A 12,215-nucleotide genomic window follows, 5' to 3' on the forward strand; every position below is an offset into this window, starting at 1 on the left:
ATCAAATACACGCTCCCAAACAAGGCCTAATTGTGCTCCTATCGAGTTAGAACATGAACAAATTACTCCAAAGCAGAGCTCCCAAAGCCAGCTGAAGCTGATATAAACTGCAAAAAGCAAATAGAAGAGCTCCCATCTCTACTCCAAAATAAAATTGGACAATGAATCCAAAGGAAATTCAATGAAAAAGTGCCAAAATGCAGGTCGGTGTAAAAACTAAAACATAAGGTTGATGTAAGTAAGTGTAGGGAGACAAAAGGGCAGCACCTGCAAACAATTTTAAACAGGAAGAGCAGTTGGAATGCCAAGAAAAAATAAAAGTCTACATTCAAAAGATAAACCAGCCATTACAGGAGTGACTTTAGCCCTTGTGTTCAATATTGATGGACCCGCATCAAACAGACATGGCAATCAGAGTGGACTTGAGCTCCTGAGTACAAAGTCATGAAAACTTTCAACCATTACAGTCTATTAAAGATCTCTAACAGAGCCAAATCTGGACTAGCCAAAATGGCGGATTCACCTGCTACATTACAATACCTCGCTCCTTATACAGGAGCGGCTCTAGCTGAATATTTTATGTACCGTGAACGGGGTCTTGCCGGTATCAACAACGAGAATAAACAACAAAATGGAAACAGCGACTAACTATGGGTCTTGGACCAGACAACATCCTAGGCATAGGGTAGTAAACAAGCTCCAATTTTTTGGTTTGGCCAATTCTACAACACTTCCAAGAAGAGAAGATTTTTCAGAAAAAGATTGGATCACTTGATGTTTGTCAGGAAGATTGACACAGATTGTAGTGGTTACACTTGTTCATGATGATACAATAATCACTCAAGCAGAAAAGATAGAAACAAAAGCACTAGAAAAATTTGCAAAAGAGTTTCTAGTGATAAGGTAGATTCAAAAGCATTAAAAAAATTGCAAAAGAGTTTCTAGTGCCTTTTACAAGCAGAAATGGGTCAAACTTGTACAACTAGGGTAATTAAGCAACAAACAAAAAGGGTGGAAATTTATGCATCATTTGGTAATTCCTGGTTCAGGTCATCACAATTCATCGGTGGCTAAAACACGAGTGAGATTTTCTGGGCTCACATGAGATTTGGAGCAGAAAAATCAGGAAAATGGAAACCCACTTTATGCGGGTTTTGTTTTCCACGATTCCCCTTCTAGCCATTTTGTATGATTTTATATATGCTTTAAGATTGATCAGTGTCAAATAGGACATACTCCCTATCAACGACGAAGATGGTCTACTTCAAAGGTCATACCCAGTGTTCCAAATATCGCCGGGTGGCCAATACAAATACTAGGAGAAAAGAAATTCTTTTAGGTGAAAAGAAATGCTTTTACTTTTATTGGTGATATTTTCACCTGTATTGCCAAAATAACAGCAATATATCAATATGCTGATATATCATTGACCCACCACTACACATGTTAACATGTATGGTAATATCGCCAACCCAGATGTCTCTCATGAAAATTTGCAAAATTTGTGGGAAGATGGAAAAAAATCGTGAAATTTACAAAAACTCAATTTTTGTGAAAAGTTTTTGTGGATTCGGAATCCAATTAGATTTAATCCACTTCCTTTTTTGTGAATTTGATCTTGAATTAACGAAAGAAATCGCTACTTGAGAACGGAAACAGGCTGGAACTCAAAATGTGAGAAATTTTCAAAATGGAGCTTTTTTAAAAATCATAGCATGGATTTCACTAGAAATCAATGTCTATGCATGATTGGCATGCATTGACATAAATTTGAGTTGGAAATCTCAACATTTGGGAAGTGGAAATTGGGGACAATTAGCAAAACCCTATTTTTTTTTTTCTTAATTTCCTCCATCTTCCCCCTAAATTGATAATTGATGAGTGGAAATTTGATATGGTGATGAAAGATGGTCGATTTATTGATTCACCAAAAGTTTTTCAGTTTTTGGAAAAATAAATTTTAATTATTTAAAAATTACGAAAATGCAATAAAAATCTACTTTATTAGGGAAAAATAATTATGCTATTTCATTAAATATTTCTTAGTTGCATGTATTTATGGATGGATGCTGATTGTTGATGAGTGATGTATTGCTTTTATGGAGGAAAAAATTTATTTTTGAATGATTTAAAAAATAAGAAAATAAATTAAAAATCTATCACTTTCAAAAAATAATTACATTGTCTCATAATTATGTATGCATGTATGTGTAGATACTAGATAGATGCATGCATGATAGACGGATGGATGGATGTATCATGCATGCATGTTTGTATGTACAAACAAATGTACGTATGTGTGTATGGATGGAAAGATTGATGGCTTGATGGATGCATGGAAGGATCACGTATGTGTGTATGTATGGATGGATCATGGATGTATTATGTGTATATATCAGTGTTTTCAGTAGCGTGCGTAACGTATGTTACGTAGCGTAGTGCTCCAAAATCGCTACGTAGCGTGTACAGTAGTGTAAATCCCCTGTAGCGCATGCTACAAGGGTCGTAGCGTACGCTACGGACGCATAGCTTGTATCGTATGTAGCACACGCTACCTGTGGTGATATTTTTTTTTTGTTTTTTCACTGCCGAAAATGGTGGTGAACTCACACCACAGCAAAAAGTTTATTTTTTAAAAAAAAAAGCCCTTTTCGAGCAGTCTATTCGACTGCCAGCCCTAAATCGACGCAAACAACGCTGCTTCCTCTCCCCCCTCTTCAATCTTGTGATCAAAAGGCCATTTGAAGGGGCTTCTTTGGCCGATTGTTGGAGACTACAAAAAGCTCCATTTGGTGCGGTTTCATCAACAATGGAGAAGAAATGACGGAGAAATCGGATTTCCCCTATTCCGGTTGTGATCGGCTGTGGAGCTTCAACTTTTGCATATTTCATTAATTCAATCTCATTTTGAGACAAAAATAGGTACGCACACTCCTTTTTTTTGAATTTTTTTCGATGTACAATGAAAATAACTTGGTATTTTGAGTTTTTTCTCATTTTTTCCCTTTTAAAATGCCGGTTACCGTGCGTTTTTTTGTTCTTTATAAATTTTTTTTCATTTCTTTTTCTGTGGTATGGCCCACGTGGGGCCCACTGAGGTGCGTGAAAGGGTGAATGTGCATTATTTTCTATGGTGTGGCCCACGTGGGGCCCACTGAGATGCGTGAAGGGGTGGATGTGCATTGTTTTCTATGGTGTGGCGCATGTGGGGCCCACTGAGGTGCATGAAGGGGTGGATTTGGATTGTTTTCTATGGTGGGCCCGCTGTGGTGTGCGTTTGGGAGGAATGCGACATTTATATATTTTTTTTTTCTTACTATTTTATATATATATATATATATAATATTAAAAAATAGAAGTATTGTGTAGCTTACGCTACACGCTACAGAGGGTTGAACACTACGCAACACGCTACTGCTATTTAAAACACTGGTATATATGTATCCATGTACATATGCACCTTTGTGGATTTATTGTTTATGTTTTATTACTTGCATTCAGTGTTTTAAATAGCTATGCTATGTAGCATGTAGCTCAAGCTATGTAGTGTAGCTTAGCCTTAACGCTACGTAGCTTATGAAAATAGCTTGAGTCACGTGTAGCCTATGCTACATGATTAATTTGCATAAGCTGCACGCCACAGACTATGCTATGCGCCACGTAGCGTTATTACATTTTTTCCTTTCTCAATAAAAACCAGTTAATCTTTTTCAATGCTTTTAGCAAAATAATATTAGTATTAAATCAGTTTTGTTACTCCTTTACCTTTATACTTAACCATTACCTTTCCTATTACTTTAGATTGTGTTTGGTTGCACCAAATATCATGAAATTTCGTTAAATTTCATTATTAATCAATCTAATTTGGTGCAAAATATCATGAAATTGATGCAACCAAGCACAAGCTTGATTGAAAATCTAGAAGTATTGTGTAGCTTACGCTACACACTATGTAGCTTACACCTCACGCTTCAAAGGGGTGAATGCTACGCTCAATGCTATTCACTATTTAAAACACTACTTGCATTGTATGGTATTGAATGGTATGAACTCATTTTAGATATAATTGAACCGCTCTTTCCGACAACACATGGTTTAGGCCCCTATAAAATGGAAACTTATAATCATTGTTTTAAATATCGACGATATCGGCCAATATATTCCACGATATATCTTGTATCCCACTTGTGCGATACAAAACGCATAGGTAGTGCCGATATATCTCGCGCATTTGATTCAGTGAGCATTTTCAATTTCCGATCCTTTTTTTTTTTTGAAATTATGTTAAATCAGTATCAAATTGTTACGAATCTATTAGTTCTTCATGTTTTGCATGAAAAATCATGAAGTTGGAGCTTTGATTTCGATATCCATTGGTTCTTCATGTTCTCCATGTTTTTATCAAAATTTTCTTTCAACTAGCTATCAATTGAGACTAATTTCAAAGTATTTAGTGGTATTTGATGAAATGATCATCACATACACTCTAATTTTGAAATTTGAGTGTAGGTGGCCCAATTTTGGAAATTTTGGGGAAAATTAGAAATTCCCCTTATCGCTCCCAAATTGCTTGCAATGTTGCATTCCAAACATGAAATCAAGCATGCATGAGGGCTGATCTACTGATTTGTCAAGTCCTTGTCAATTTTTGGAAAATAAAAATTATTTTAAAATTAAAAATATTAAAATATTAATTTTTTTTCGAAGTTTCCCTTCAAAAAGCTATCAATTGAGACTAATTTCGAAGTATTTAGGAGTGTTTGATGAAATGACCATACACTGTAAATATTATGCATTTAAGTTGAATATAGTTGCATTAGTTTAGTCAGACAATGCATAGCTTAGGACCATATACAAAGGAAACCTATTATGTGCACCTCTTTTTTGAGATGTTATGATTTAAAAGTGTGTATTAAGGTCTTTGTTAATAATCCCTGAAGTTTCATTGAAAAATTCAACCATTTTCCCAATGTTTCCCCATGTTTCTCAAAAAGTGTGATAAATTACCCAATACAAACAATATATCCCGTGCGATAACCGATATGTATCTATATCCCAAGGATGTGATACGTAACGCAATACCGATATTTTGAACACTGCTTCTAATATATAGATGTTTTCTATAATATTTTGATGCCTAAATTTGTAAACATGTCTTTTAACATCTCCTGAAGTTTCACTAAAAAATCCCACCTTTTCAAATGTTTCCCTCAATCGGTGATATTTTTCCAAATATAGGTGATAACATTAGTGATATCACCACGTCCTTCCATATCCCCAGTCATTGACACATGTAACCATACACGATACTTGGATCACTGGACATGCCTATATTAGAGAATGTTTTAACTTTTGACGATATCGGCCGATATATCCCACGATATATCTTTTATCCCACCAGTGCAATACGAAACGCACATGTAGTGCCGATATATCCCACATGTTCGATTCGGTGAGCATTTTCAATTTCAGATCCCTTTTTTTGTTGAAATTATGTTAAATCAATGTCAAATGGTTATAAATCCATTGGTCCTTCATGTTTTGCATGAAAAGTAATGGAGTTGGAGCTTCGATTTCGATATCCACTGGTTCTTCATGTTCTCCATTTTTTTCGAATTTTTTGTTGAAATTATATTAAATCAAAGTCGAATTGTTATAAATCCATTGGTTCTTCATGTTTTGCATGAAAAGTCATGGAGTTGGAGGTTCGACTTCAATATCCATTGGTTCTTCAGGTTCTCCATTTTTTTTTGAAATTTTTCTTCAACCAATTGTCAATTGAGACTAATTTTGAATTATTTACGAGTATTTGATGAAATGATCATCACATACATTCTAATTTTGAAATTTGAGTGTAGGTGGTCTGATTTGGGAAAAAATGGGAAATTTTCAAATTTTCCCCAATGTCTCCCGAATCACTTGCAATGTTGCACTCCAAACATGAAATCAAGCATGTATGAGGGTTGATCTACTGATTTGTTAAGTCCTTGTCAATTTTTGGAAAATAAAAATCATTTTTAATTAAAAATTATTAAAATATTAATTTTTTTCAAAATTTCCCTTCAACCTGTTGTCAATTATAACTAATTTAGAAGTATTTAGGAGTGTTTGATGAAATGATCATCACATACACTCTAAATGTTATGCATTCAATTTGAATATAGTTGCACTAGTTTATCTGACAACGCATAGCTTAGGACCAAAAACCTATTATGTGCACTTCTTTTTTAAGATTTTATGATTTAAAAGTGTGTTAAGGTCTTTTCTAATACATATGAGGGCTCCCAAAATCAATGTATCTAATACATGAGAATGCATATTGGGAAACATTGATAAATCCAAAATAGCAATTGAGGCTCAGTTGGACATTGATCACATATCCAGTCGGTTGCAGTCAATTATAAAGATATGCTTTTTCCTAGAGCAGCAGAATGAAGCTGTAAAGGGGCTAAACATAGAGTGCCACATTTAAGATTATTCAATGAGTTCACACTAAAAAGAGAGAGGTGGAGAGGACATGAATCTCACTTTGAACATAAATGGGTTTCTGTGATAGTCCAAGTGCAGACATATTTGCTCCCAAAATCTGCACATCATCACGAGCATCTTCAAGGCAGCTAGATTTCTGTAGCATTGCCTGGTTCAGCGTCTTCAAAAATGATATAGGGGATTCAAAGACTCGGGAAACTTTTTCATCTGCTCCACTAACAAACCGCTGATTTCCTTTTCCTTGAATGATTGTAACACAGTTGATATCATGACCGTGAACTTGAGGACGAGCTATTTCATGCCAGGAAACCCCATCTCCAGGACGTTCTTCGTATTTCCATGGAGAAAAAATGCGAGCGGTCTGGAATTTGTTTAAGATCACAACACTAAATAAGGTTCCATATTGGCCATAAACTCAATATTTCGTACCAATTTATGAACGTTTTCACTATTAGAAATTGCTTATCATGCTATGATACAACTAGAGACTAAATAATCACAATGAAGCACATAAACTTTAGACCATGAGAAGGATTATCAAATTGTGCACAGACTGGAACTTCTGGCATTTGGTTCAACCAATTATGGCATTATTCAGAAAAATAATTAGCTGGACTTACATTATCAAGTAATTTGCACAAGTATTTTTATCATGTCTGCTAACTTTTCTATTACTAAAAGTCTAAAACAGCTAAGCAAATTAAAATCATGAAATGAACATTCAAAACAGCAGGTGGTGTAGGAAATGAAAAGTGCAATGAAATGTCAACGATATATACAAACCATGGCAAATAAAAAGGAGCCACAAGGAAGATACTAAGGGAAACACAATGGAAACAAACAGGTACCTAAATAAGAAATATGCTTTGAACTCTGCCGATATGATATGGGAAACAACAAAGTGACCAGAAAATATGGAACCTCAGGTATTTAAAATAGATGAAGATTCTCTTGTTTTTTCTTTCTTTTTTTTTCTCTTTTTTTGGATACCAAAACAACATTACAAGATGTCTACATAAATTGCTTGTAGCACTCTAATGCAGTGTTTGAAATATCAGTATCACATTACGTATCGCTTTCTTGGGATACGGATACATATCGGTTATCGCATGGGATATATCGGTTGTATCATGTAATATATCATTGTTGTTGAAAACATGGGGAAACATTGGGAATTGGTCGAATTTTTCAATGAAACTTTAGTGATTGTTAAAAAAGACATCAATACACACTTACAAATCAAAACATACAAAAAACAAGTACACATAATAGGTTTTCTTTGTATGGGGTCCTGAATCTATGCGTTGTCTAACTAAATTGATGTAAGTATATTCATATAATTTATAAATGTAAGAAGATGTGTGGAAACACAAGCAATATATTCAAAAGTAAAATAAGAATAACTTGATTAGGTTACATACATGTTTGATTTTATGTTTGGACACAGATTGCAAACGATTTGTGAGAAATTGGGAATTTTTGATTTTTTTTTTCAATTTTCCACAACTTGGCCTCATCTCCTCCAAATCTCGAAATCGAAACTCCCAATCCATGATTTTTCATGAAAAACATGAAAAATCATGGATTTGTAACAATTTGACACTAATTTAATATGATTTACAGAAAATAAAAGGATTGAAATTCGAAAATGCTCACCAAATAGAACATGTGGGATATATCGCGCTACCTATGCGTTTCGTATCGCACAGGTGGGATACAAGATATATCGTGGGATATATCAGCTGATATCGTCGATATTTAAAACACTGCTCTAATGATGCATGCTAAATGCTTCTATGAAAACCTTATGGGCCTATCCCAGTTTCTCTCAAAATTTAAAATAATAATAATAATAATAATAATAATAATAATAACAACAATAATAATAATAATAATAAACGATTCATAATCTCAATAGTTAGTTTAGTATACCAGTTACCACATAAACCGGAATTAATTAGTAAGCATCACATGCACAAATATGCACCATTATAAAAGTAACTTTATGATTTTTAGCAAATTAACTTGTACTGTAATGAATACAGGATAAATGTGTAAACTATTACAATTATTTCCAAATTCGTTATCCACAACTATTATTGAAATAGTTTTGTGCTTTTCGAGGAATTGCCCATCTTGAAAACATTTATCAAGTCTACATCAAGAATGCTACCAAACTGGTTCCTAGGCTTTCCTCAAAATCTTGAAAACATAAGATTCAGTTGTCTCAAAAGATCTTCCTAAATCTTTACCCAAAAAGAGTAACAACAAACAAGTTTGTGATAGAAAATCAATCACTTAAGCAAATGCCATTGATTTTATTTTTTTTTGTCTTTTTTTTTTTTTGTTTGATGAACATTAAGCTAATGCCATTGATACTATAAAGCAATAAGAAACAGAAACTCATAAAGTTACATAATCCATGGAGGCAACATATCACCTGATCATGACTTACAGACAGTATATATTCACCAGATTTGGACCAAGAAATATCTGTTACAGCAGCATAGTGGCCAGAGGGAACTATTTGTGGTTGCCAGTTTTCATAATTCAAGCCGATATTTTTCCACATATGGAAAGACCCACCAAACCCATGAGCTAGAATTGAATCTCCACGTGGGCCCCAGCGACCCCCATAAAATCCCAAGGCACAGTGACTTAGTTCCCCAACAGTAACAGCATTTACCCAAATACCAGTAGTTCTTTCAGGTCTCCATATCATCATTGTCTTGTCCATAGATGCAGATAAGATGCTCTGGGGTTGATACCAATCAGTTCCCTCCCCCGAAGTGCTTAAAGGAGGCTGCCATTCCACCGAATAAACCCAGTCCTCATGCCCAATGAGTAGAGATTCTAGAGACACCTGATAGGAGGAAGAACCGGCCACGAGAACAGGACCTTCAATATAAGATGTCAGGCCTAGTCCTTCTTTCCTGTAGGGCACTGTAGAATTAGCTTGGGAAACATGCAAGGCCAGCTTCCAGATGCGTATGCTTCTGTCCTGAGATGAACTTACAAGGAGAAGGCTATCTTTTTCACCGTCAGTGCAAATAGGTAATGAGAAGTCCAAACTTCTAATCCAATCCGTGTGTGCCTTCAACTCACATGCACGAATAAACTGGACGCATAAAAAAAGAACTGTTTAAACCACTGAAAAGATGAGGGGCCAGATATGAACCAAGAGTTTTGCAATGCATACACACACCTATAGACAGCCAATACCAGCATGCATACAGACATCCTAGCCAAGCACCATATGGGAACCCATTCTGTAGATGACCTAGGTCAAAATGAACTGTTCTACTCATAAGGACAACCACGCATGTACATTGAATGCGGACCATTGGCAATATATTTCTTTAAACCATTCACCATTTGTGACATGTCTCACCCACGAAATGAGTTGGGGTGGCAGGATTTTGGGTCCAGTTCATCTACAAGGAGTGGCCCACTTGATGCAATACTTGATCTTCTCACACATGCACATGCCAAGTTGGCACATGTGGACGAAAGCTGTAATGTTTATGAGAGGTCACTAACCTTCCCTGTCCTTTCCCCACAATAAAGATGAACCTTATTATCTAGGCCTCCCATTGCTAAAACTATATGCCCTGTATTCCCCGGCAATTCTGCTAAAGAAAGTGCAACCATCGGCCTTGAACCCACCACAAGAGAGTCCACACATGAAAGTTTACAGTCACCTGCAATAACCAAATCAGGGATATAATTGACAATAACAAGTACTTAATGACAAATTATAACAGATGGTCCCCTAACACCTATTGGGGGAAGGGGTATTGTTTCCATTTTACCACCATTCTCCTTATCCACCGTTTTATCAGTTCCTAATATTGCTTCTAATTTGTTATCCGTTAGTCAGATTACAAATGACATAAATTGTAGTATGACATTTTTTCCCTGATTCTTGTGTCTTTAAGGATTTGAAGATGAAGAAGTTGTTGGGTGGTGGACGTGAGAAAGATGGATCATACATTCTTTATTTGAATTCTTCAAATCGGTTTAGTGAATGTCTCAGGGTCAAAAAGAAAGAACTTCTTCAAGTTAGTTTAGTGAATATCTCAGTGTCAAAAAGAAAGAACTTCATATTTGGCACTGTCAGTTTAGTTATCCTTCTAGTTTAATTTAACAATTTTCGTTACTTCAGTCAGTTGAGTCTAGTAATCTCAAGAATTTACAATGTGAGATGTGTTTTAGCCAAACATTATAAGTCTGTTTATCCTCCTATGGAGAGAAAATCTAATAGAATTTTTTCTTTGGTTCATTCCAATTGCTTCTAATGGATTTAGGTATTTGGTCTCTTTTATTGATGATACTTCTTGTATGACGTAGATTTATTTAATGAAAAATGGAGATGAGGTTGGCTCCACTTTTAAAGTGTTTCATAGTTGAGTTAAAAAATAATTTAATATAAATATTGATACTCTTCGTACAAATAATGCAACGGAATATCTTTTTTCCATTATATAACCTCCAATCTTCAAGAGCATGGTATTAATTCTCAAACCACTTGTATGTATACGCCGCAGCATAATGGAATTACCGAAAGAAAAAATAGCCGTCTCCTAAACGTTACTTGTGCTCTTCTCATAGGTTTGTTTGCTTTTAAATCTCTTTTGTGGAATGTTGTCCATACTACATGTTATTTAATTAATCATTTGCCTACTAAGATTCTTTCTGGTTAATATTGTATTCAATATTTTCCGGTATTCTATCTTATTCCCTTAATCCCATTGTGAGTTTTTAGGTGTGTTTGTTATGTCTATAATACTGATCTTCATCGAAATAAATGGTCAAATCAGGTCGTCAAATGTATTATTGGGATATTCGTCTTCACAAAATGAGTGTTTTGATCCGATCACTAAAAAGTGTTATCTCCATGAATATTAAGTTTTTTTTAAGATGGTTCATTATTGGGATATTCGTCAAATGTATTATTGGGATATTTTACCATAGGTCAGGAAGAGTACAATTCTATGGCTCTAACCGTTCTTGTTCTTGAACCTGTGTGATTGTTTTTGTTCCTTTTAAACATGATAATATTAGAGATAAGGTTATTTTCTATTCACAATCAACTAATTCATACTTGAAGGTGTATGAAAGAAGGATGTTTGTACTCTAGTTCTTCCTCAAGTCACCAGAAGCATGCTCCTTTAGCGACTGGTACTTATAATGTTCCCACTAGCTTGCCTGTTTAAACTAATCCATATTTAAAATCATCATTGGATTTGTCTATTGCTATTAGAAAAGCAAAAGGGCAATGAACTTCTTATCCTATTGAACATTTTGTTTCCTATCATTCTTTGACTCCACTTATAAGTCCTTTTTTTCCTGCCCTTGAGCATTCGTCTTCCGTTGTTCCTAAAAATCTTATGAGGATCTTAGGTCTCCTCTACAAAGACAAGATATGGATGAGGAGATGGTTGCCTTGAGAGGAATCATACATGGGTAGTCGTTGGAGGCATACTCCTTAGTTAGATCACCATTAAGAAGGCATTCGTGGAGGTCTTCACCATAGGTTTTCTCCCTATAAGTGTGGGTTCGATTCCCCTCCTTGGCTTTACCCGATACATGTGGTTGTGGGTGATTGCGTGTATCCGCAGGGATTAGTCTCACTTCAAAAAAGAGGTGGGGACACCCTGTGTCTTCAAATATATATATATATATATATATAGATCGATATAAAACTCATCCTGTAGCTAAAGGAT

At 35.1% G+C, this 12,215-nt stretch overlaps 1 protein-coding gene across 1 annotated transcript in view; it reads right to left on the bottom strand.

Annotated features, from left to right (window-relative positions):
- LOC131237585 (elongator complex protein 2) overlaps positions 1-12,215 on the bottom strand; it is a 45,317-nt gene that overhangs the window by 17,754 nt on the left and 15,348 nt on the right. Inside the window, exons 5-7 of the mRNA XM_058235431.1 lie at positions 10,030-10,190; positions 8,930-9,607; positions 6,529-6,850 (exon numbers count right to left, since the gene is read on the bottom strand). Of these exons, the coding sequence (XP_058091414.1) occupies positions 6,529-6,850; positions 8,930-9,607; positions 10,030-10,190 (1,161 nt within the window). The remainder of the gene's footprint in view (positions 1-6,528; positions 6,851-8,929; positions 9,608-10,029; positions 10,191-12,215) is intronic.

The sequence above is a fragment of the Magnolia sinica genome, chromosome 2, assembly GCF_029962835.1.
Source record: "Magnolia sinica isolate HGM2019 chromosome 2, MsV1, whole genome shotgun sequence".
NCBI classification, from domain to species: domain Eukaryota; kingdom Viridiplantae; phylum Streptophyta; class Magnoliopsida; order Magnoliales; family Magnoliaceae; genus Magnolia; species Magnolia sinica.